This window comes from Mauremys mutica, chromosome 8 (assembly GCF_020497125.1).
Source record: "Mauremys mutica isolate MM-2020 ecotype Southern chromosome 8, ASM2049712v1, whole genome shotgun sequence".
In the NCBI taxonomy this organism is placed as follows: domain Eukaryota; kingdom Metazoa; phylum Chordata; order Testudines; family Geoemydidae; genus Mauremys; species Mauremys mutica.
In genome coordinates, this window is record NC_059079.1 from 26764126 (window position 1) to 26789777 (window position 25652).

Below are 25652 nucleotides of genomic sequence, written 5' to 3' on the forward strand. Positions count from 1 at the left end.
CAGAATGTGATCCTTAAATGTTACTGAAAGTAGAAACTTTGCTAAGCTGAACAAGGCAAGGGATAACCCTTTCACAAGCCAATGCACACAAAAGGCAACGAGTCATTACTGGCAACTTCATCCTGAGCAATATTTTGATCTTCTCTAGGGTGGTTTGACGTTCACTAATGTGCATATTCATAAGGAATCTTTACCCTTTTTTGAATGTGATTGCACATTCATGCATCACTGTGTGTAAGTTATTTATTCAAGGTTTGGGGTATTTTAAGCTTGGGAACAAAGGTATTTTGCCTTTGTCCAACTGTCAACTCAGCAGAGGCGTTTGAACATTGCTTATGGACATGTTTTGTTTTTTCTCTTTACCAACCATACAGATAGCAGAAGTTCCCGGGCAAATAGGACTGGGTGAGAGAATTTGAAATATAAATGTTTACCAAGAAATGATATTTTAAAGCAAATACAAAAATTACAATGTATTTGAGTTTTGCTACCGACATCCTGTGAGGAGGAAGCAATTCAGCAGGAAATCCTGTTGGCACAGAATTTATGACACAGAAACCATTTGTGTGGCTTGCCTCCCTGTCTCAGCCCTCCCTGAGGTTGTTCCAAATTCAGAAGCTTCTCCATCTTGACAAGTAGCATGTTCAGTAAAGTGCACTGATGGCTAACCATGGCGGATAAGCTCAGAGAGACTAATTGACAGACACCCTCTGGCTGATTTGCTTTGAGAAGCTTTAAAGGTACTATGTGTTTAAGTGCTAAAGTAGAAAAGTAGGGTGCCCTCCTTCAGCAGGCAAAAGATTGAGTGCCTACAACATAAAGAAAAAGAAAGGAGACACTTGTCACTTGGGAACAGGCACCAAACTGGAAAAAGGAAGGGAGTGTCATGGATAGATGAATGGCTTCAGACTGGGATAATTCTAAACCTGGAGAACAAAGTTCTGCTCTCAGATGCTTGAAAGTCCCGTTGAAATAAATGGGGGATGTGCATGCATCTGAGCATAAAATTTGGCCCTGTGTGAGGATTGAATACCTCATATGCCTATTTACGGTGTGATTCTGAGTGTTTCACCTTTAGGTCACGTGATTCCTATGTACCACAAGTTGGCAGTGATCAGAAATTGCCAGTGTCAAGTGCCTGGTTTGGTGGCTTTTATTGAATTTATTGGTGGTTTCAATCAAATTCCAGTGCAGTGGGATTTAAGTGCAAAAAACACCACCACAGTGTGGTGTCAATTAGCACCCTTGTGGCAATTGCAGCAGGCAGGTGAAGGATTAAATGGGCATGAAGACCAGTCTGTCTGTTTACCCATAGTAGTGATTCCCTTCAGAATAAGGTTGAGGCGTGCCGGAGTAGGGTAGGAAAGCTTGCACTGCCACTGTCTGTGCTGTACATGTTCTGGATCAGTGGTTCCCAAATTTGTTCCGCCATTTGTTCAAGGAAAGCCCCTGGTGGTCCGGGCCAGTTTGTTTACCTGCCGTGTCCGTAGGTTCGGCTGATCGCGGCTCCCATTGGCCACAGTTCGCTGCTCCAGGCTAATGGGAGCTGCTGGAAGCGGCGGCCAGTACGTCCCTTGGCCTGCGCCACTTCCAGCACTCCCATTGGCCTGGAGCAGCGAACCCCGGCCAGTGGGAGCCACGATCGGCCAAACCTGTGGACGTGGCAGGTACACAAACTGACCCGGCCCGTCAGGGGCTTTCCCTGCACAAGCGGCGCAGCAAATTTGGGAACCACTGTTCTGGATGATTAGAGGACGTCAGTTTGTGGAGCTGTCAATCTAGCCCTCTTTTCTCTTGCTGTTTTAAAGAAAGAAAAAATTAAGTCTGCTGCCATGGAAAGTCAGCTTTTTGGCCCTCTTGAATAAGGAGAGAGAGCTGCCTAGGAGAATTTAAATGAGGTATCCACCCTAATTAAGCATATGCAGAAGGAACTGACACAGTTACAGTAAAGAAATGGGTTCCACTGCCCAACCAGTTCCTGGTGCAGAAATCAGGTAGTCCTAAAAAATCATGGTTTGTGAAGTAGAGCTTCATAGGATTGTTTTTGAGAACGAGAGGGGAAAAGAGATTATGAAAGGAAGATTCTAATATACTTCAGTGAAGTGGAAGCCAGAATTCAGTATTCTCTTGGAGGCTGTGCCTCAAAGAGGCTTCCGTGCTATATGTTTATGTATATACAAAATAGCTATATGATTATACAAAATTGCCAACCGTTGTAATTATGTTGCTTACAGCAAACCTTGAAATATGCTAAAATTTGACAAATATTTTCCAAATTTTAAATGACTTTTAGACTTCATATTAAAATAATTCCATTTTTAATCTGAGGAGTTTGTTGAGAAAAGCTGTCATTAATTACTTAATGTTTGTAAAGTGCTTTGAATACGAAAATTGCTAGTAAGTGCACATTATTATTTTCAAAGGGCAAGGCTTCCAGATTTGGTATAGTGGGATTGTAAAATAAAATAAGGGGTCAGGTGACTTGTTCAGTCATTACTAATTGTCCGATGCAGCATTCTTATACTCATGCCAGTATCCCTTACTTATTAGAGTAATTCATTGAAGTAGAACTATTGCTTGAATGACAGAGTAAAGGCAACTCATGTGAGTATGGGTTTGAAGGATCAGGTGGCATATTGGGATTTTTAACCTTTTTGTTAAAGTTCAAATAATAAATATGCCTTTGCTGTAATGTAATTTCTCAAAATTATACAGTAGATCATTTTTAACAATCAGTAAAAAAGATTAAAAATTGAAATAAGATGCTTTACATTTAGTTGGACTATTAAAAATAGATTTTCATCTGTGAATATCCATTCTCTCTAGATGCTCTTTTAGATACATTCCTTTGTTCCATCTCTGATGTGAAAATGTTACTCTCTATATGAAGATGATGTCAGGACAACCAATTTTAAAAAGGAGTCATTTTCTGCATATTTTTTTTATCCTGGTTGGAACAGCTGGCTGTTGTCTACTGTGGCGTTGATTCATACTGTTTACATTTTATCTAGTGGATTTCACTGAAATGAGAGCTGAGTACTGTGAACTCCAGACCTCTGAGTAGTATCAGAAGCTCTTATTGTGCCTATGTAATCTTTTAATAGACATGCTTGCCAGAACGATTTTTTCCTTTGAAGCTAGAATTAGATAGCACACTTGTCATTTAAATTGCCTATATCTTTGTGGTATTTGCTACTGCAAAGCATGATCTGTTGACCAGTATTGGATAATTTAGAAGCTGTTTAACAAAATAACATGCTTGTTTGTAGAAAATATATAGTGCCACGTGTGCCCTCCCCCCCAAAAAAGGTGTGTGGGGGGGAGGGGGACAGAGAGACTACCCTTCATGGTGGTGTTAGATTGATCCTGTGAGGAATTTCTGGATTCTGAGGGTTTTATGCACGACTTTACAAATGCTTTGTTGAGCAAACGCTATGAATTCCCATAATTTTTGTAAACTGCCCCTCTGTCCCTCTTGTCTCTGTCTCTCTCTCTCTCATACCTACATACATAATGCATTCTCTCAGAAGTAGGGAGAAGGATTCTAAATGCACAGGTGTTCATACATATCTTCTTTTTTATAGAATGCAAAATTACAAAATATTCTCATCCAGTCTATCCCATTTTGATTGGATAATAAAAGAACCTTTTTCATCAAGCTTTGCATTTGTTTAACAATTATTATTGAAATCCTGCTCAACATGAAATTCTGCTCAACAATCACTGTCTTGTTTGGAACTTGAATTGTATTTCATGATTTGATAAAATAAAAGATTGTGAGAGAGACAACTGTAACCATTCTTCTAGAAAAGATGTTCTCTTTCCGAAACACCTTTCTGTAACAGACAAATTACACAAAAACTGACATTTAATTGTTGATATATATATCCCTGGTTAGTTTTGTTTCATGTTCATAGTACCTTCAACAACTGCACTCTTTCGATTGGAATAATTTTGTGTTTCCCGGACGATTTACTGGTGTTTTAAGTTTTAACAAGGTTCTAACAGCAAGTAGTACTCATAGTATCCAGTAATATTACTCTTTTTGTTTTTTCTTTACATGGGGAAAAATTCCAAGGAAACTTTTTTTTTAATCTTTGTATATTAAGCTTGTTGCATTCTGTTAATATTGGCAACTCAAAAGGATTGTATGCTAGTGGGTACAAAACTGTATTATTAACTTCTCTTTGTGCTCTTATTAGTTTAGATAATTTGTTAAAGACAAAATATTTATTTAATTGGATTAAGTAGCTTGACAACAGGATGGTAAATGAGGCAGAACATGACATTTTGCAAACTTTTGTAAAATAGTTTTTAGCATAGTGTGGATCATGCTATGTCTACTTAGTAAAGCAGAGCATGCAGATTAATTTTCTGCAATATGTACTTCAGTTTGCAATTAAATAGGAATAAGTAGTGGGGAAAGTTTCTTTACAAACTTTATTCTTTGGACTCAATGAAAATTGAGATATGGCACAAAGAAACGCATGCTACCATTAAAAATCCCCATTAACTTTCTTGAAACTGGAAACATGATCTTAGAAGAGCAGATTAATTTTATTATTTCAGATATAATCAATACACTTAACTGAACTTTGAGCAAGTAAAATGTGCAACAGGCATATGTTTGCCATGAAAATTGTTTATAAGTTGAGTGTTCAGCATGACAGCAACCTTGTTCTTTTTCTTATTAAATATTTTTCTCCTTTCCATTTTAGGAAAGAAATCTGATTAACATATATAAGCGCAAATGAATTGGAGGTAGCATATGCTTCAGTTGGCAATAGGCTGTTACTTGAGTTAATGTTTAGCTTGTGCTTCCATTCACAGCCCCAGTACTGTAAAGGTCCTTGACAATCAGCTAGCACTGTGCTTACTTAGACCTTAGACATCATGAGCAGTGTCATCCAGGACATGGTTAGCCTTGAAGCAATTAGCAGAAACAACAAGGAAAGTTGATTTTTGTTTTGGTTTGATTTGCAGTCTAACAAAATAGTTTGTGCGTGGCACTGTAAAGCTTTTTTATCCGGGAAGCAGACTGAATGGAGATTCATTAGTAAAGCAGGGTGTTCAAAACATTAATGGCTGGAAGTGCACCTGAGATATAAAGTTGCTAGTGACAATAGTAATTACTGACAGAGTAGCATACTTACGTGTAAAAAGCTTTGAAATGATGCAAAACCCTGGTCTTTCAAATTTCCATCCTGTAGCAGTTTATCAGGAGTTATCTCCTGAATGTGAATGTATTTCAGTCCTAAGTCACTGCACCTGTTGCCAAGAGGTATTTATTCCAATCATTCACCAAAAGCACAGAGCGTTATTGCTTGACATTTTATAGCACTGGAAAAAAAGCTGTCTTTTCAAAATCATTTGTTCAGAGAGGAGAAAATGGAGCAAAACAGTTCATTTTACCCTAAGCACTGCTATTTGGCAGTGTTCACATTTGCACGGCACAAAGCTGCAATATTGATTTTTCACTCACAAGGCCTCCCACTAGTTCCTTCTTCGATTGTCAGGGTTGTAAGATGGATTGAATTACACTTTGCTTGTTGAAATGCTTATTTTTTCTTTGTTGATAGGAAAAGATTATAAATGAAGCCTAGAATAAAGATCACATCAGCTTTGTTACAGGACTTTAAATTTTTTTTTTGCTTACTGCTTTCTTTATGGCAATTGTGTTGTAAAAATTGCATAGAGGGACCTCCCTGTCTAACACTCTGCTTTATCGCCTTCTCTCTCTGCAAAGTAGCATCCTACAATATAATTTGAGTGTCTTCTGTTACCCAATGAGTGACCTGACGTTAGCTTGTCTAATATTTTGAAATGTCAGCCCAAATATATAGCAATGCATGTAGGGAAGGGGGAGGGGAAATCTAGGTCAATGTACAATTGGTGATACTTAAATCAATTGCCACTTCCCTTAGGTATAAGATTTGCAGTTAGCTAACACCAGTACAGTATTCTTAGGATTCAGTGTATTTCCTGTTGCAAATATAAATGAGGATAACAATCTATATTCATCATAGATAATGTAGCATGGTTTTCAGTACCATCCCTGTAACGATAGAAGTGTCTGACCAGATGCTGCAAACACGGAGTGACTTACTGTGCTCAGTCAGCCACACTATGTCAGCTCCTTTAACCTCCCTTAGAAGCAAGATGCTCTGCACCCATCTAACGCTCCTCTACAAACTGCCAGGAGGCCACAGGAAAAATTCGGCAGCATAGGCAGAATTAACTAATTCCCTACTTTGTGCTGGATGACTTCATTCTTCAGAATCACAGAATGCAGGAATGGCAACCATCGGCAGCATTATTACTAGTCCTGGCATGGCTGGGGCCGTGGTGCTTAGTTTGGAGGAGCTGCTGTATGCATCTGTGAGGATCTCATTCCTCTGCCCATTTTGCACCCTTATGGAATACAGAATGGGGTAATGGTCAGATTCTGTAGCTTCTCTGCAGTAATTTGTTGCAAAGGAAGAATATATACGGGCCATAGTCACAAGCTAAAGTGTATATACTTTGGATCAAAATATGTTGACTGTAATTGAATCACACTCATGTATCAGAGACGAGAGCATGACCTTCTGGCTTTGTCTTGGCCCATTGTGACTAGATTTGGCAAAGATCTAATACAGGGGCAGGCAACCTATGGCACGTGTGCCAAAGGTGGCACGCGAGCTGATTTTCAGTGGCACTCACACTGCCCGGGTCCTGGCCACCGGTCCGGGGGGCTCTGCATTTTAATTTAATTTTAAATGAAGCTTCTTAAACATTTTAAAAACCTTATTTACTTTACATACAACAATAGTTTAGTTATATATTATAGACTTATAGAAAGAGACCTTCTAAAAAGGTTAAAATGTATTACCGGCACGCGAAACCTTAAATTAGAGTGAATAAATCAAGACTCGGCACACCACTTCTGAAAGGTTGCCGAACCCTGATCTAATATTAGTGTTTGATGCCATGCATCATATGTTCTGTCAAACCTAGGGGACGAGTTTTGGATGATGTGAAAGTTTAATTTGAAGTTTCTTTGTTTTAAAGTGTACCGTTCTTTCGTCTGTTTACATGATTAAAAGAAACAAGTCTTTTGGAGATCTTACAACTCATCATCTCAATTCAATGGGAGTTTTAACCCACAGATTGCTAACACAATAGGAAGAGTACCTCTCTAGTCCATATAAAATACTACTGCCAAGATCACTTTCTCGCCCGTCAATTTGACCATATCATTTCTTTCTTTAAATCTTTCCACTGGCTTCTCCTTCTCCACCTCATCAAATTCAAGATTATTGTCCTTTCCTTCAAAGCTCTATGTAATTCTGCCCTTCTGTTCTTATTTGGCCTGTCCTTTTTGTCACCTCTTATCTCTTCTGCTTCTCCAATTACTCCACTATCCTCAAATTCTCCCCTAGTCATCTCTGTGCCTTCTTCCATTTTGCGCAGAACACTCTTCCAGTGCTGATTCACAAAGCCGCTACTTTCTCTGCTTCTGATTCCCTTCTTAAGACATACTTCTGATACCATGACTATAAGAAACCACTGTGTATGTGACTTGAGAATATTCTCTTTCATACAAGTGCCCCAAAATGTCACATGCTACACCACCTGCTCTTTGTCTGTCTGTCTTTGTTTGAATTTTAGAGATGTATTATTATTACAATGCATTTATTATTATAAACTCTTTGGTGCAGAAACTAGGCATTCTTTGTGTTTGGTTGGAAAACACATAGCAGAGCGTGAGAGCTGCTGTAAATAAATAATAATTATGCCAATTGTATTAATACAATATACCTGTGGTGTCCAAACTGCAGCTCTTTTACAGTTGAAGTGCAGCTCTCAGAGCCTCTTACACCCCTCCCCCCCATTCTCCCACCTACCAGACTGGGGGGCAGGGGGAGCTCAGGGCTTCTGCCCAGTGGAGGCCCAAGGGGCTTTTGCCCAGCGGGGAGGGGAGTCTAGGAGCTTCAGCCCTGTGGGGGCGCCTGTTAGGGCTCAGGCTTCATCCCCACGGGGCACACCTGCTGGGGCTGGGGGCTTCAGCAGGTGCCTCCTGTGGGGTTGAAGCTTCCAGAACCCCCTCTCTACAGGGCAGAAGACCTGAGCCACCACCCCACCACGGGGCTGAAGCCCCAAGTCCTGGCAAGCACACCCGGCTCTCGAACTTCTGAAGATTATCATATGTGGCTCAGAGGGTCAGTAAGTTTGGCTGCCCCTGCAATACACCATATTTAAAATAGACTATACCAAATGGTTCACATTCTGTGTTGCATGTGTGTAATAAATGTCTGAACCAAAAATCTTTCTGATCACATAATGACTGTATGCGTGTAATAGTTGTATATTATTCCAAATGTTTTGCTTATGGGAGGGAGAGAAATGTTTGTTTTTAAACGTATAGAGTACCAAAGATAGGTAATTCTTGAAATACCTAACCAGAAACCTTGAAATATCTAACCAGAAACCTTTATGGAATCTTAGCTATAACAGTGCTAGAGTGTGTTACTAGTTTTACTAGAATGCTTAAAAAAAACCAACCTATGGTGCTGTTGAAAAGTATCTACTGTTTTTAAAGAAGGTATTTAGTACTATCAAATCATCTAACTTATCCCACAATTTAATGTGATGATGGGTTCAAATTTTGGGTCAGGGAGACAGAGCAATCTGATCTATGTTAAATCTTGTACGTATAGCACAGTGATTCTCAAATTTTTATGCTGGTGACCCCTTTCACATAGCATGACTCTGAGTGCGACCCCCCTTATAAATTAAAAACTCTTTAAAATATATTTAACACCACTATAAATGCTGGAGGCAAAGCTGGGTTTGGGGTGGAGGCTGACAGCTTGCAACCCCTGTGTAATAAGTTGAGCAGTCCTGACCCCCAGTTTGAGAACCCCTGGTATAGCAGAATATAGCATATAGCTACTTTATGCTAGCACTCTACACTGACTGCATAAAGAACTGATGATAAAGGACAAAAGGTTTCCTATTGAGTTAGCTAGTCCTAGGTTTTGGTGCCCAGATAATTGCATGTTACTTCAAAACTCTTAATGGAATGGTTTGCTTTAATGAATTTTCTCAGACAGAAGAAGATTTCAGAGGGAAAAAAAATTGTAAAGGGAATGAATTTTCCTGATTGGACACAGGAACTTTTCAGCACACTTCTGCCACCCATTGCAGAAATTACTCACATACTTACTCATAGTGCCCTTACTCAAGTAATGTGCTATTAGTTTATGCAAAATGGCATAGGTACGAATGCTAAAATGTAGGTCTGCCGAGCAGCTCTTACAGGCTGTTATGTACGGTGTCTGTGTCAGGCAGCAAACTGTCATGGAGGCCACCTTTGGGACACAGAACATCCAGGAAAGGAAAAGCTGCATTTCAAAGAGCAAGGAGAGGCACAAAGAGGAGAGAACCGAGACAGGCAACGCTTTTTCCTCACATTGTTTAGCTGTGACTCTCATCATCTCTGCCTGCTCCCCACTCTTGCAGACTGCTTCTCAGGCTGGGATCTGAGTAGTTAGATAGAGGGCAAAGTAGCTGCTTGGCAAGTTGCTCATCGTAAGGCTCTCTTACCATCCCAAACACTGTTATCACCAGGGAACCTACACCTAAGACCACACCTCCCTCCTACCACCAGGCAGACACCCACTGCCCCAGTCAGGCACCCCCCACCGCCACCACTCAGCCAGCTGCCCCAAGTGCACCCCTCTCCCCCCCCCCAACATCTTGGGTCAGAGCCAGAGGTCAGAAGCCAAATGCTGGAACCCAGGGTGAGCCAGAGGCATGGTCGGGAATCCCAGAGGCAGGGGTCAAGCCAAGGGTGTCCAGGATGGATAAGGGCAGGAGCAGGCATGGGCTGGAAGCAAGCAGGAGCAGGCTGGGCAGGAGCAGGCATGGGAGCAGGAAGCAGGATCAAGCACAGTTGCAGTGTGGGATGTGTTGTGCTGGCTGCTGCTGGGTCAAGTAGTAGTTTAGCTCTGTCCGTTCACCAATCAGGATGTGCAGTCAATCAGGCAACCCCCTGCTAGCCTCAGCTATGCCCCGGTGCATTGGTAGGAGACTGACCTTGCTGCAGTTGGCCCCCTGACACTGGCACTTCCACCCAACCAGCTTCCTTTGCCACTGCCCACTTCACACTCAGCTGCACCAGGCACTTCCTGCTACTAGAACTCCCACCGAATCAACTTCTTCATCTATCCAAATGCTCCAGCTGACTCCTCCAGCTGCCCCTCCTTATCCTTCTTAAAGACAGAGGTTCTCCTGGGGTGGAGAAAGGGGAGGTTAAAGTTCTGCCTCTGAAAACTCGGCAGCTATGTGAATTGGTTGTGAGAAGAATTCTCCCCTGTTGTTTAGCGGAGTTTTCTGCAAATATGCAATAAAAGAGTAGCAGCACATTGATTTACACTGTAAAAAACAGTAGCTTTTCAGTGCAAAGGGCTGAAAACTTAACGTTGTAACAATTTTTTTAAATTAAAGCTCAGAATGTGTAGAATCCAGAAGAAACCACCAGGTGATCCTGAAGTTCTGAAAACATTTCTTCACTCTGTGATTTTCTCTTATGCCTGGCATACCTCATTACTGTATTTATCGCTGCTTGTAAAAGGCAGACCCTGGTCCAATTCAATATGAATTTAGATCTTTGGAAAACATTCAGGTATTTTTAAAGATAATTTGCAATTAGGCTAATATGATTACAATTCCAAAAGCTATGTTCTGTGAACGTGATAAAAAACATCTGTAAAGGCTTGTGTTACTTTCTTCTCCTTGAGCACATGGGATAGAAAATGTAACATCCATGCATACGCCAGAAAATGTTTTCCTTTTGTCATTTTTTTCCTCATTGTTTTAATTTGATGCCTAATTTTTTTTTAAAGGTTTCAGCCGAGCAGCACTACCATTTGGTTTAGTTAGGAGGGAACTGTCTTGCGAGGGCTACTCCATTGACCTTCGGTGTCCAGGAAGTGATGTCATTATGATAGAGAGTGCTAATTATGGACGGACAGATGACAAGATTTGTGATGCCGACCCTTTCCAAATGGAAAATACAGAATGCTTCCTCCCAGATGCCTACAAAATTATGACACAAAGGTAAAAATACATTTACTGTTTTCCAAAAGTGTATCACACAATTAATTTACGCATTGTATACGTACTGATTTGCATTTTGTCTCAGGGAAAAATTATTAAAATATCCTTATCATTTTTATCTAGTAATATTACAAAGCAATTGAAGCTAGCTACTAGCAAATCTTTCTGAGTTCCTTTTATAGTCTCTTTGATAAAAGTGAAAAAGCTGGCAGGTGATTGCAAGGAGAATGATACATTTCACTTCTTTGAAGCGTCATTGTATCCTCGTCTTTCAGGAGGTCAAACTGCACTCAAAAAGTATTCAAATGGCTGCTGCACATTTAAGCAGTTTCTAAATGCCCATGCTAAGTTAAATGATTGCTATCAATATGATCAATAACTGACCCTCTGCTCACCTACAAAACATATCAAACTAAAAAAACTGTACCGTCAGGTCAGTTCTTTGGAAAGGCGGTAGATATTGTCCTCTTAGAGGACAAAACTGCTTTCTGACTGTCTTGCTCAGCAGTTATTACTATCACTCCAGCGTTCAGCAAGTCACCCTGTTAGTTTCAGGGTATGAGACGTAGCACCAATAAAAGGGACTTACTGTACAAAAGCATCACAGAGACTGCGTCTGCACGGAAGATTTACAGAATTTCTCCTGCCATGGCCTAATACTTGTGTAGATCAGCCAGGGCTAACAATTGTGGAAGCTCTAGTGTAGATTGGTCATGGGCATTTTTACCATCCTATCATCATCAGAGGTTGGATAGAGACCATCTGAAAAAACTCCCTTGTAAATGCTCAGATGATATTGACATATGATTAGCTTTGTCCGTTTTTGTTACAAAATGCAAAAAATCATGTCTCTTCAAATAGTCTCATTTTAACAGACAAATGAGTGGGAATTGGTCAAGATTGATATGATTTTCCCCTCTTCAGAAAAACCCACCCCTCATTATTCTCGGGGGGCAAGAAGGGGGAAGCTAGAAAAAGGTGGAGAAAACCATAAAGATTTATGAAGTCAAGTGCATAGTATTTCTTTTATGCTTTATTTCTTTAATTATATTTTCTTATACTATAAAACTCTTGTGGATAAATGTAAAGTAATGCACATTGGAAAAAATAACCCCAACTATACATACAACATGATGGGGGCTAATTTAGCTACAACGAGTCAGGAAAAAGATCTTGGCGTCATCGTGGATAGTTCTCTGAAGATGTCCACGCAGTGTGCAGAGGCGGTCAAAAATGCAAACAGGATGTTAGGAATCATTAAAAAGGGGATAGAGAATAAGACTGAGAATGTATTATTGCCCTTATATAGATCCATGGTACGCCCACATCTCGAATACTGTGAACAGATGTGGTCTCCTCGCCTCAAAAAAGATATTCTAGCACTAGAAAAGGTTCAGAAAAGGGCAACTAAAATGATTAGGGGTTTAGAGAGGGTCCCATATGAGGAAAGATTAAAGAGGCTAGGACTCTTCAGCTTGGAAAAGAGAAGACTAAGGGGGGACATGATAGAGGTATATAAAATCATGAGTGATGTTGAGAAAGTGGATAAGGAAAAGTTATTTACTTATTCCCATAATACAAGAACTAGGGGTCACCAAATGAAATTAATAGGCAGCAGGTTTAAAACAAATAAAAGGAAGTTCTTCTTCACGCAGCGCACAGTCAACTTGTGGAACTCCTTACCTGAGGAGGTTGTGAAGGCTAGGACTATAACAATGTTTAAAAGGGGACTGGATAAATTCATGGTGGCTAAGTCCATAAATGGCTATTAGCCAGAATGGGTAAGAATGGTGTCCCTAGCCTCTGTTCGTCAGAGGATGGAGATGGATGGCAGGAGAGAGATCACTTGATCATTGCCTGTTAGGTTCACTCCCTCAGGGGCACCTGGCATTGGCCACTGTCGGTAGACAGATACTGGGCTAGATGGACCTTTGGTCTGACCCGGTACGGCCTTTCTTATGTTCTTATGTTCTTAAAAAGCCATGTTTTCTGTAAGTAAAGCCTAAAAACAATAATCAAGTCTCCAGTCTACTATTTGTCTTAGTACTCTTTATCTTCCCTTCTATACCAGTACACATTCACCAATTTATTTTGTATTTCAGTACCTAGCCTATTAGGAAGTTTTTCCACAGTTTTATTTCCATGCTTTTCAACCATTTTGATGTTACTAACTGTAACAACAGCCTTCATAGATATAGAATTAGGGTAGAAATCTGGATCTTCAATTTTAAATAGTAGAAGTGTATTAAGGAATTTGAGATTATGTTTCAACTGATGGCTTTTGTATTTGCAGTCAGTAGTGGAAGCTAATCCTGGCCAAGTTAATGGAAAGGTTCCAGAACTTCTCTGAATCAGTTTGAATTGTCTTTTTGTGGTTCTAGTTCATTGTTGTTAAATAGATCAAGACAGATTTCCACTGAGACTGCAGCAGCAGTGTCATCAGCCTGAGCGTCATCTGTCAAGTCCCTTCGAAACCACTTTCAGTTGCTTTGTAAGTGTAGTGCTTCTCTGTAGAGTTCCTTGTTGTGTAAAATACATGTTGTGTTTTGATCAAAGTCTTCTTTATGCTCAGCACGTGTTTCAAGATTGTGGCAGTTGGATGCAAATATAAACACGCAGTCTTCCTGAGAGTTCCACCAGAGTGTCATTGGGAAGCTGGGACATCAGTTTTTCCGTCAGTGCGCATAAAGCTTATGGTGGTTGCAGAAGTATTTTTGAATTTTCATGATCTGCAAAACTAGATGTTACTTTATATCTCAACTGGAAAAAAATTGTGTGCTGTATATGTCAGAGGTTTAGGTTGTTTGCATCTGAGAAGTTTTAATCTTTTTCAATTTTTTTGAATTCTCTTTGAATCAATGACATTTAGTAGTAATGCACTTTCCCTCCATCTTCCAATATTTTTTAACATTGCTCAATTTGTGCTATATAAAAAGAAGATTGCAACTTTCTTATCAAGTATTTCAAGCCTTTATCTTTAATTTGTTTATAATAACATAACCAGTGATTGATCAGTAGAAAAAAGCTTAATTCACTTATACATTTGCTCATGAAGAAACCTTTCCATCTCACTACTTAACAGCTCCTGACAATGTTTTCTTTTTACTTCAGAAGAATGATCTGTTTCCATTATTACTTCAGTCCATTCAGTCAGTTACTGCTGCCTTCAATTTTTTGGCAAGCTAAGTCATATACATTCATAGAATGATGTTTAGTAATTACTAAATGCTAGCCATGTGTTTGCAGTATTACTCAGCAGCTTTAGCATTTACTACAAATCTAAGAAACAACCTGGTGAAAACTTAAGATTGAAAAATAAGATGAGCTAACCAATTTAGTATAGAATTGTGATGTCAGAAGCCATGCCTACTTTCTAGAAGCTTGTAGATTCTGGCAAACCAAATCTCTCTTAACATTGACAAATCCATCATCTCCTTCAGCATCCAATGTTAGTTGATATTACCCCCTGGACATGGTCATCTCTTTCCACTTATTTGTTTCTTTTCTTCTTTGTGTTTCTTGATAGTTCTTAATTTTCTTATTTTTTCCCAGTAGGCCTATCTTAGAACATTGATGTTCTTCAACACTTTGTTTTTAACTTCAAGTATTTTTTATTCACTGATTGAAATTAGATCCTAATGACTCTAGTATAAAATCTTTCACCTATATGTTATGGTAGAACCTCAAAGTTACAAAAACCTTGGGAACGGAGGTTGTTCATGATTCTGAAATGTTCATAACACTGAACAAAATGTTATGCTTATTCATTCAAAAGTTTACAACTGAACACTGATTTCATATAGCTTTGAAACTTTATTTCACAAAAGAAAAATGCTGCTTTTAGCCATCTTAATTTAGATGAAACAAGCACAGAAACAGTCTCCTTAAATTGATAGTTTACGCTTAACAAAATATTTGGGGGTGGGGGGTGCTGTCTCTGCTGCTGCCTGAGTGCGTACTTACAGTTCCAAATGAGGTGTGTGGTTGACCAGTCAGTTCAGTATGTTCATGTAAACAGAAGTTCAAAATATTAGCTTAAAAAAGGGAGGGAAAACCTGGCAGCACTTAGCTTCCCGCCCCCATGCTCTCAGCCTTCCACCCACAAAACCCTATGGGGTGTGGAGGTGTGGTAGGAACTGTATTTCCCATAACTCTAGATTTGGTCAATTTCATATAGTTATGTGTTAGCTGTTCGTTATTCCTTTTATTATTATTATTATTTTTATTTATTTATTTATTTATTTTGGGTAATGTAACATTATTTCTAAAATATGTGTTAGTGAATGAGCAGTATAATTTCCTATCTGTAGTTCCAAGCCATTTGGGATTTTTATGTGTAAAAACAATCTGGAAGAGTTGATACTTATTAACTACACTAGCCTCCCCTAGGGAGAAAGTTACTATTTTTCCCATACTTTTTTCTTTACATTTAAAAAAAAATGAAATAAAAAGGTTAGACACATAAGGAGCCTGAGGAGAAGAACTTCGTTGCTTGTAGAGTGTCCTGTGTGCAGCTGTAGCCAGTAACTCTTGTGAGACTTTGAAGTTGACATGACTAGCTAATATTGTTCTTTGTAGACAAATTGGTGGCTTGAAAATTAACTTTTTAAGAAAATTCCACTTAGAAGCCAGTTTTAGAAGAATTAAGATGGTTTGCCTGAGTTATTTTCAAACTGCCTGTTCACCTATGAAGACTTTCTGCCTGCAGTGTCAACTTCAAAGCCTCGCTTTACAGACACTGAGAAACTGCAGATGATCATTACCAATTTCTATTGAGGTAGACACTGAAGATTTTATGGCTTCTCCTGCTTGCTTTGTTTTCAGTTTTTATAAATTTAAATAACATTTAAAAATATTTGTGTGTATGTGTATATATCTATATCTATATCTATATATATATAATGTTTTAAAATGAGACATTCTATAATAAGCCAAATAACATTCAAATGTGTGTGGTTGTTAGGAGAGCCACATTTTTCTGGATGCTGGGAGCACTTTCTTTCCAAGTATGGGTAGAATACAACAAAATACGCCTTTTATGTTTGGTAATTCTTTCTGGATGATATTAGACAGTCAAAGTGAATTATCCAACTTATATTTCAAAACAGAATTCCTAGAAGATGATACATACAAGCACTAAGCAAAGCCCTTATGAATATTAATAACAGAGATTTGTGTGGTGCCAGTATAATACAAGTGGTTCACTTTCTTTTGGCATGCGTATTCCAAGAACCACTTGGCTTTCTTTAAAATTTTGGATCATCAAGGAGGTAAAATTGCTGCATTGGTGAGTGGTTAGAAGAAAGCTGCCAGTCAAGATCTCTGGGTTCCACGGCCATCTCTACAACTGACTTGATCTAAGTCATTTAACCATTTTGTGACCCGGTAGAACTAATATGAAATGAAACTAATGGGCTTAAAAGAAAATTTGTCATATGACTCTGGATCATAGAGAACTGATAGTTCGTTTAGAAAGGCAAAAACAACAAAATTTGAGTGCTTGAAAAGGGTTAATGGACAACAAAAGTAGCTTTCTAAATCAAATGCAGTGTCCTTAACAATAAAGGCTATAACATCTTTATTCTACAAACAGCTGCCTGGATCTTTGAAGATGAGATCTGGTCTGTATCCTGCCACGAAGAACAGTTTCAAATAGGTCTTTGAAAGAAGGAAAAATTAGAAATGATCAGAAAACTCTACGAACTTTGCAACTTGTGAATGCATCAAATGAAAGGATATTTATCACACAGTCATAATAGCCTGTCAATTTAAAAAAAAGTGCTTATAGTAAAGATATCCAGATTATTTTTGAACTGCAACAAAAAAGTGACTGTTTCCTTTGTTAATAGTATTGGACTTGCTGGGCCAGACTCTCATTTACACTAAGACCCCCATACAACACTCTGGCAGTGTAAATGGGCCTTAAAGTCAATTCCATTTTAACCCACCTATAGTTCCTTTATACTGCCAGAGTGGTGTAAACGGACATTAGCATTAATAAACCAAATTTGCACAGATTCTTATCTTTATAATGATTCAGAAAAGTTTGCAATCCAAAAAAAAGGCAGGTATCATCCTTAGCTAAAAGTGATCTTTTCACTCTTAAAAGCACGTGCGAACACATACACATATACAACAATTAGCCAAAATTAGAATACCTTTATAAATGAAAGAAGTTCAGGTAGAATTATTTTTCTTAAAATAATGTTTCAGTGAGTCTACTAATAAATGCGTGCATATGTGACTGGCTTGCAAATGTGTTTTGGGAAACTAACACAAAATTAATTAAGGGCATGCCTACACAGCCCCCCAGTTCACACAGCAAGGGTGTGAGTTGAAGTGCGCACTGGCATGCTGCAAAGTAACTCACTCCTCGTGGATGCTGCTGGCACAAACTAAAAGGTATCTAGTAAAGTTCATGTTATGTAAGTCTTCTTTCAAAGATGACTATGTTAATTTGAACTGGGTACCTCTTACTTCACGCCAGTAGCAACCCCACAGGAGAGTTACTATGCAGCACGTTAGTGCGTGCTGCGATTCACACCCCAGTAGTCTGAACTTAGAGGCTGCGTAGACATAGCCAGAGAGTGTTCTTTTAAAACGAGTAGATTCTAGCATTTAACTAAATAATTGTCACAAGAGAGAGCTAGTTGCCTTACTCTTAAAAAAATATTGATTGTATCCTCAGAAAGGTTCCACAGAAGGTGGGGAAATTGTGGAAATATCACTTAAAAGATGTAGTTTTTATAAGAGGAAGGGGGGATGAGCCCAAGAGCCATCTCTCTCCCTCTCATACAACCTTTGGAAGCCCTGCCTAGAGGTAAGTGGCTGTGGTGAAGAGGGTCTGGATGGAGTGAGAGAAAGCCAGATGAAAAGCCACTGATGCTGAGGAGCCAGGGAGTAGTGCAGATTCTATGCCTCCATGCAGATGCCCTGGTCCTCGAGGGATATACTGATATCTGTGGGGAAATCCTTAAATAAGGACAAATTGTAGGAAACTTTGAGTTGAAACTTCCTGAGCTTTGTGCCCCTTACACCGTTTTTCTCCTCAAGAGTGCTACATTGCTGTGATTGTATTTTGTTTGTTTAACAGCACTGACATTTGTTTTAGAAAAATGCACAAAGATTCCCATGGGTTTGTTTTCCAGAAAACAGATAAGAAGAGTAGATGCACATAAGGTACAGGTCAAATTAGGGACCTTCCCCTCCTTCAAAAATCCTTCTTTATAAAATGTTACTACAGAAAAGTAGGGGAATAGGGGACACAAAAACTGACCTAAAGAAAGAAATTATTTAATACAATTCTTCCTTTGTTCATATTACCCTTCCGCTGCAGGATAGCACACAGCTTCAATCACCATGTCCACCATGACAACAGAGTGAGATCCTGTTCACAGTCCTGGCACCTTGCATTCCTTCCATGCTGTAATACTCTAACCTCTCGTGTCCATCATTCACCCTCCATAAGACTCAGCTGCACTCCAGCCAAAGTTCTACCAAAGAGCCATTTACTTGATTTGTTCCCTTGACCTTTCTGTTTGTGGGATAGGAGGAAGGTCACTAAAACTTCCTAGATCCTTGATTTGAGAGTTATCCCTCTTCCTTTTTCCCCTAAGCCCTGCAAATATGATGGAAAATGGACGCGCATTTGCAGGGGAAAGAGAGAGCAGGAAAGAGAGGAGATGTTCAATCTTTTCCTAGCAATGCAATGATTTTTTACATTCCACGTATCAATGTGTGTGATATATCATTGAAAGAAAAAATTAAATACCCTTCCACTCAGAATACATATCCTGCAAGTGCTACATATGTCCCTTGCTTGTCAGGCCTACAAAAGAAACAGTGGCATATCAGATTATCTCCTTTCAAGTGAAAACAAGCCGGGTTCTTTCTAATTGAAATGAAGTAAATCTTTCCCTAGACTCCAGTCTTGGATTGAGAGAGTGTCAATCGCCAATCCCTGCTGATTAATCTCATCAGAATGAAACATTTTAACTTCTTAAGCCCTGTCTGCACCAGTGGAATGCAAAACTGGTTTCAGAACTGGGTTGGCATATTGCATGCTCTGCCAGAATAAACCATTTTAGAGCATCTCAACCAAACCTCTGACAGGTCTCAGACTTGATTCTGTGACCGGTGGCAGCCTGGCTTCAGAACTGGGTTGGCATATTGCATGCTCTGCCAGAATAAACCATTTTAGAGCATCTCAACCAAACCTCTGACAGGTCTCAGACTTGATTCTGTGACCGGTGTGTTGTTGAGTATGAAGCACCTCTCTTTTGGGGGTCTGTCAGGCATAGACAAGGGCTCATCAGACCACTGCTGCTGTTTGTGCTTTTATATGAATTCAGTAGCTATTCCCTTTATGGATGAGGGCTGCCTTTGTTAAAGATATTCAGTAGTGAAACGTGTCTCATATTATGATGTAACCTGCATTTTTCTATTTCTGTTCCCTAGGTAGTTTGGATATTTGCTCTCCTTTTTATATCCAAAAAGTAGTAATATTGACATCAGATATCAATTTGGATGACTACTGCCCAGAATGCACGTGCATCAACGCTGCCATAGTAAATGACCGAATGTAAAATATAAGGTCCTTATTTTGCTTTGGCATGTCATTGGTGTCCTGTACCAGGTTGCTGATATCTTCTTCACAACTTCTTCTTTACCATATATGTTTATCAAAGCTATCCAATCCCTTTTAGACTGCTATTAAAAAACTCCTCACATAAAAGAGGACATACAGTCATAAGTCCTGATGCTGCACACAGTCACCCACGTGAGTATATTTATTCAAGTGGATGTTAAAGGGATCCTCATACTTAAATTGGGTTTCTGACCGGAGCCAATGCTGTGTGGCTCTGTGGATTTTGCTTTTCTTCTGTGTATGAGGCTTGATACTGAATTATGACTCAAGTATAAGGAAAAACCAGAAACCATACAGTGCCCCACGTGCACAATCTCTTTTTTACGAATGAAGCTGTTCATCATAAAGCAGGGTTTCTCAAACAGGGGTTGCTGCTTGTGTAGGGAAAGCCCCTGGCAGGTGTGTTTACCTGCCCTATCCACAGGTCCGGCCCGATTGCGGCCCTGGGAGCAGTGATCCGTGGCCAGTGGGAGCTGCGATCTGCCAGACCTGCGGACGGGGCAGGTAAACACACTGGCCCGGCCCGCCAGGGGCTTTCCCTACACAAGCGGCGACCCCTGTTTGAGAAACCCTGTCACAGAGTGGTATAGCACTGAATATTTATGAGTCACACCAAAATCTTTAGTCCACTGAATATGCTGCATTATTAGAGGGAAAAGCAGTCATGTCCATGGGATGAAAAAAAACAACTTACTTGACAGTGTTCATTTTTGCTACCATTAATTTTAAATTAAAAATTGGTAAGCTTGGTTTATTCATTTAAAAAAGAACAATATTTATATAGATGTAATGGTTCAGATCATTCTCTCACAGTGTCTTTTAACAGTCTGGATACAAAAAGCCTCAGTTTATTAAGTCTGAAAAACAGTGGGGTGACGTGAGGCAACTATCAGTGTAAGTTTATTCACTTTTTGTGATGTATTCTGTGATTGTTTTCTGCAGTATGTGATTTGTAGATTGATCTCTGGCATTGTAATTGTCTTAAGAAATGGACAGTCTGCAAAAGAAACAACTTTTCCTAAACTTATTAAAATAGGCTACCTATTGGGAATTTGAGAATTTGACAATAAGAATGAATTTGACTTAAAATTAAATTGGGATACATTATTAAATTGCTTGTAGATACACCTCTTCCTTGATATAACGCTGTCCTCGGGAGTCAAAAAATCTTACCACGTTATAGGCGAAATCGCATTATATCGAACTTGATTTGATCCATGGGAGCGCTCAGCCCCGCCCCCCCGGAGCGCTGCTTTACCACATTACATCTGAATTCGTGTTATATCGGGTGGCGTTATAATGGGGTAGAGGTGTATTTTATTTTGTAATTTGGGATATTTAAGCTGTTTTTTTTCCCTTTGTCACTAACAAAAATTGTGATCATATTCTTTTCTTGTATCACTGTATGTTTTTATTTGATAGATTGGTGTATATGTGTTTTCGGGCATATTTTCTGATCACTCTGTGCAGTATATTCATTTGCAGTATTGTATGCACACATTATGTGAGAAGTATGTTTCAGATTCTGTCACTTTATTACAGATTTAGGGCTCCATCCAGCATTCCTTTAGTGAGTTCACTAACGTATGTAAAATCTCTTATGCAGATTGTATCACTTACTATACATATTGTTATGATTAAGTTATTTAGCCACTTTATTTGGTGGATTAATGACAGTGAGAACTTGGCTAAGACAACATTTATTTTACCCTCAGTGCATTGAATTTTTAGCTTTCTGTTCATTATTTTAGATAATTTGAATACTTTCTGTTCACTTGGTGACTTTCTGGTCCTGAAATAGTCTCACTGATAATTTATGTTCTGATATATTTAATATATAAAAAGAACATGTTTATAAATAGCTAAGACAATTTTGGGGTCATAAAATATCACTATAAGAGTATAAGACCATTTATTTTTATATTTCCATAAACAGTTTGGTTAGATTCACTATAGTACAAAACAGCTAAATTATCTGATAAGTTGATTTAGGACTTTTATACATGTGTTCATATAGACATTTATCTCAACATTTGCTGAGGCGACCTTTATTAAGCTATGATGACTGCTGAATATGAAATGTAACCAAGGTTTTTTTTATTCAAATATAATTTAAATATTCATCAAAGAGGAGTTATGCTCGAAACTGACAGAGACTATTAACATCAAAAAATATAATTAACTGCACTGGGTATCAAGAAGCAGAGTTAGCCAAATAGCCGAGAGGTCTAATTGCTCTAGAGCTTGAGAAGCAATAGTTTTATTTTATACCGTTGCTGAGGAATTAATAGTAATGTGGTTTCCTATGTGCAGCAATTAAGAGGCCTGTTAAGATTCATTGCTCTATAGGAAATCTGTTGAATATCACTTAGTAAACAGGATTGACATGTTTTTAAAAAAAAAAAGTACATGAAGATGAGTATTGATAGGCGAGTGTAGATCTTAAATTAACAGAGATTAGTGTGAATTGAAAAATATGTTTAAGTAGAATTATGAGAACTTTTTAGTGTTATGAAATTAGTGCTGGCAATGACATCATCTAAAAAGCTTTCAGTGTTAATAATGCCATTATTTATTGCTATAGAATTTAGAAGAATTATTATAGTAAGAGAATTTAGCTGGGGAGAAGAAGAAAAGAAAGAAAACCAAGGATTTAGAAGTTAAGAAGTGGCCACAGTGTAATGTAGAAATGTACATATTTCACATTCTGGAATTTTACTTCTTCCACAGAGTTTAAAGAGCGCACTGATCTTTGTAACTCAATTAAGCTTTTTAGTTGAATGCAATAAGAAAACATCTTTTATTGAACCCCATAGATCTTGCATTTGCCCAAGCTATACTCTTAAATTGGGCAGACATTCCGATGGCATTTTGACATTAACGAGGTTACTGAAGTGAAAAAGTTTAAGGGCCAAAGATATGAGCAACAGTGTGATGTTACAGAATTTCTTTAAAAAAAAAAATGAAGTTGCAACTAATTACTTAATAAATTGACCATGATTACTGAAAGACATAGTAATTCCATTCTTTATCCTTTTTTTATGTAGTAGAGACCAATAATACGCCTTCCTCCCTCCACCCCACCCCCCAAAAAATCTGGACCCACAAATTAAAGGGGAGCCACAAAATGTTCTTTTATGAAATGTAATAACCTTGAATATACTAAATGTGTATATTTAAATATATATTATTACATTTACAATAAAATCTAACTTTGTAGGGTGTTTGTAGTCTTAAAAAAGATTAAAAATATCTCAATGCTAAAACAAAACTAAAAATCCTAACTAGAACTTCAGTTTCATATAAAGATTTGCTGCCTGTGTCATACATTATTAATATGCTCGCCCTGTTTAGATCAGTGACATAAGAGTGCGTGCTAGTTTCTCAGAAGAGTACTGTCTTTGCCGCATCACAGCACACTGCCTTGTACTCTCAGACTTGCACATGGTGTTAGCAGATATTTAAAGCACTTCAACCTAACATTTTATAGGTCATGATGAACTGAGCCTATAAAACAAGTTACTGCTATGAAGTTAATGCAGTCTTAGAGTGTAGCATAGACTGAATATTTTACTCAGTACTCATATAATATTTTTAGTTTGCTTGGGAAACATCAATGGGGGGGAATTCTTATCTCATATAAGTTTTCAGTGTCAAATCTGTTTCATAACACAACTACGGTACAGAATCCTACACTTCAAATTTACTATCTAGAGTCAGACATTTTTTCAAGTTTGTCACTAAAGTATGGCAGTTATATCTACAATTTTGATTTCTTAATACGTACATAGTCTCCAAAAACCTTAAAAGATGAAGTGGGGATAAAAAAAAAAGCATTTATTTGAACAAATATAGGGGATATTATAATCTCAGACCTTTGCTACATGCAACAAGAACCTGGTGCCCCTGCCCAAACTCTTCTAGCTTAAACATCTTGCAGTGAAAGACCTTAATATTTATTAAAAACATGTAATATCTGCTCTGGCAAGATATGTACTTTTTCCTTGTGCAAAAGCTTCCATATTAAATTATTAGTGGCAGTCTGCAATTAAGATCCTTTAACCTTACCGTTCATTACTTCCAGTATAACGTTCTCTTTCTCACTTTTAGCTGAAGGGACAGTGATTTTGAAAATGTATTTAATCTAAGCATTTTATCAGCACTGTGAAACTATTGTTTCAGCATAAATCAAACTGTGCTCCCTAACCCAGGATTTGTATGAGACCCTGTTTCTGTTTAACAACAAGGCATTTTGGACTCAATTATTTTCTCATTTAAGAGTAACAATAACCAGTTCTCTACCCATCATCTTTCTGATGTTAACTTCATTTCTTATACGCAGTGAACTCAGCTGTACTATTATGCTTCCAAAGCTGTAGGTGTTTTCTTATCTAGAATGTAGCAGCACAGATATTGCCTTCAGTATATTATTCTAGTGCCAGCATCACAGATGGGCATGAAAACCATCATTTACTTTGTATATTTAGCTTTCTTAGATAATTTCACTGCCTTTGTGACAGATATAGCAAAAGGACACCTCCTGGAGTCGCATTTAAAAAAGAGCACTTTGGGTAATATGCTGTAGACAGAATACATATGAGTTAGTGTTCAGTTATCATGAATGCCATCAGCAATGCCTTGTTGCTTTCTTATCAGCCACTTCCTGCTGTCAGCCCAATGCTAATTTCAATAGAAAAGGATTTGCATTAAATGTAATGCAGTATTATATATAGCTAACATGGGGGTTTTAATTGTGCAAACACATGAGGCTCCTGCAGTGGTCGGTAGTTTGATAAAAGGATTAGATTATAAATATTTCTGTCACAATTAAAGATTAGCTCCAAGTTGATAGAGATGAGCTAGAGAATTTTTTCATATGTTTCTTATGCAGGTGAGCCTGCTTAATTTTTGTATGTAAGAAGCACAAGACACTCATTTCTGCAAATGTAAAAGCAAGCAAACAAAAATCCACCCTACTTCATTGGGTTAAGACTGGGCACACTAGGATTCAGAAAAAAACAGTTTAAACAAGTAATTTAATCTAAACTGCAAATCAAAAAAGAGGAGGGGAAAGTAGCACTGTACTTTTTGAGTTGGAAGAGCAGGAAGATACCTTTGCTGAGGAAGTCCTGTACCTGGAAGGCTTGTGAGCTTTCCAAATGATAATTAGATCCAGACATCATTGTGGATAATGAATAACTGTGCTTTTGTGACAGGCCTTCCTCTCTGAATAAAAGAAAGTACTTGTAGTAAGGACTTTGAGATACATTTTAATGAAAATGACACCACTGTTACTGAGTTGATTGAAGACCCTACAAGAGACAGCACTTCTGTCTCAAATTTTAAACCATATTGGGAAAAGAAATCAGCAGATGAAATCAAAAGGCTCTAATTTTGTTTTTAGTCATCAGTTCAACATATATATCTATAAAGCCATAAAACGCAGACTGAAACGTGAAGAAACGGTTTAAAAAAGGACTGTGCCATGTTGGTGTCAGATTGCAGTCTAATGAGTACCTTTCAAAAAATAAAAGGAAGTGATGAAATTAGTTATCTTTGGACCTAAGATTTCAACTCTTGCTATGCATTTTGCCTCTGGAGGTCTGTTCAGCTGCACATATGAATAACTGCCATAACCCTGTGGAATCAGCAGATACCTAGTGATGGCACAGTGCCTTTGTTGATGAAAATCATAACCAAAAAGGGGTGTTCCCCAGGGCAGGTTTACTAAAAACAATTTATTCTTTTTCACCCTGTAAAACTCATCTTACATGCAGGTTCTTTTGCATTATTACAAACTCTAATCCTCTGAGTGGGTAATTAACGGACCAGAAAAGCCATTTGTGGAAAGGAAGAGCCATAAGGGTGAAAAATATTTCTCCACTGAATGATCTTTAAGGAG

General features: G+C 38.4%; 1 protein-coding gene across 10 annotated transcripts in view; it reads left to right on the forward strand.

The window, feature by feature from the left end:
• ADGRL2 (adhesion G protein-coupled receptor L2) overlaps positions 1 to 25652 on the forward strand; it is a 190962-nt gene that overhangs the window by 93288 nt on the left and 72022 nt on the right. For all 10 annotated transcript variants that reach the window (XM_045026939.1, XM_045026940.1, XM_045026943.1 and 7 more), the window contains exon 3: positions 10890 to 11103. In XM_045026939.1, coding sequence (XP_044882874.1) covers positions 10890 to 11103 — 214 coding nt within the window. The remainder of the gene's footprint in view (positions 1 to 10889; positions 11104 to 25652) is intronic.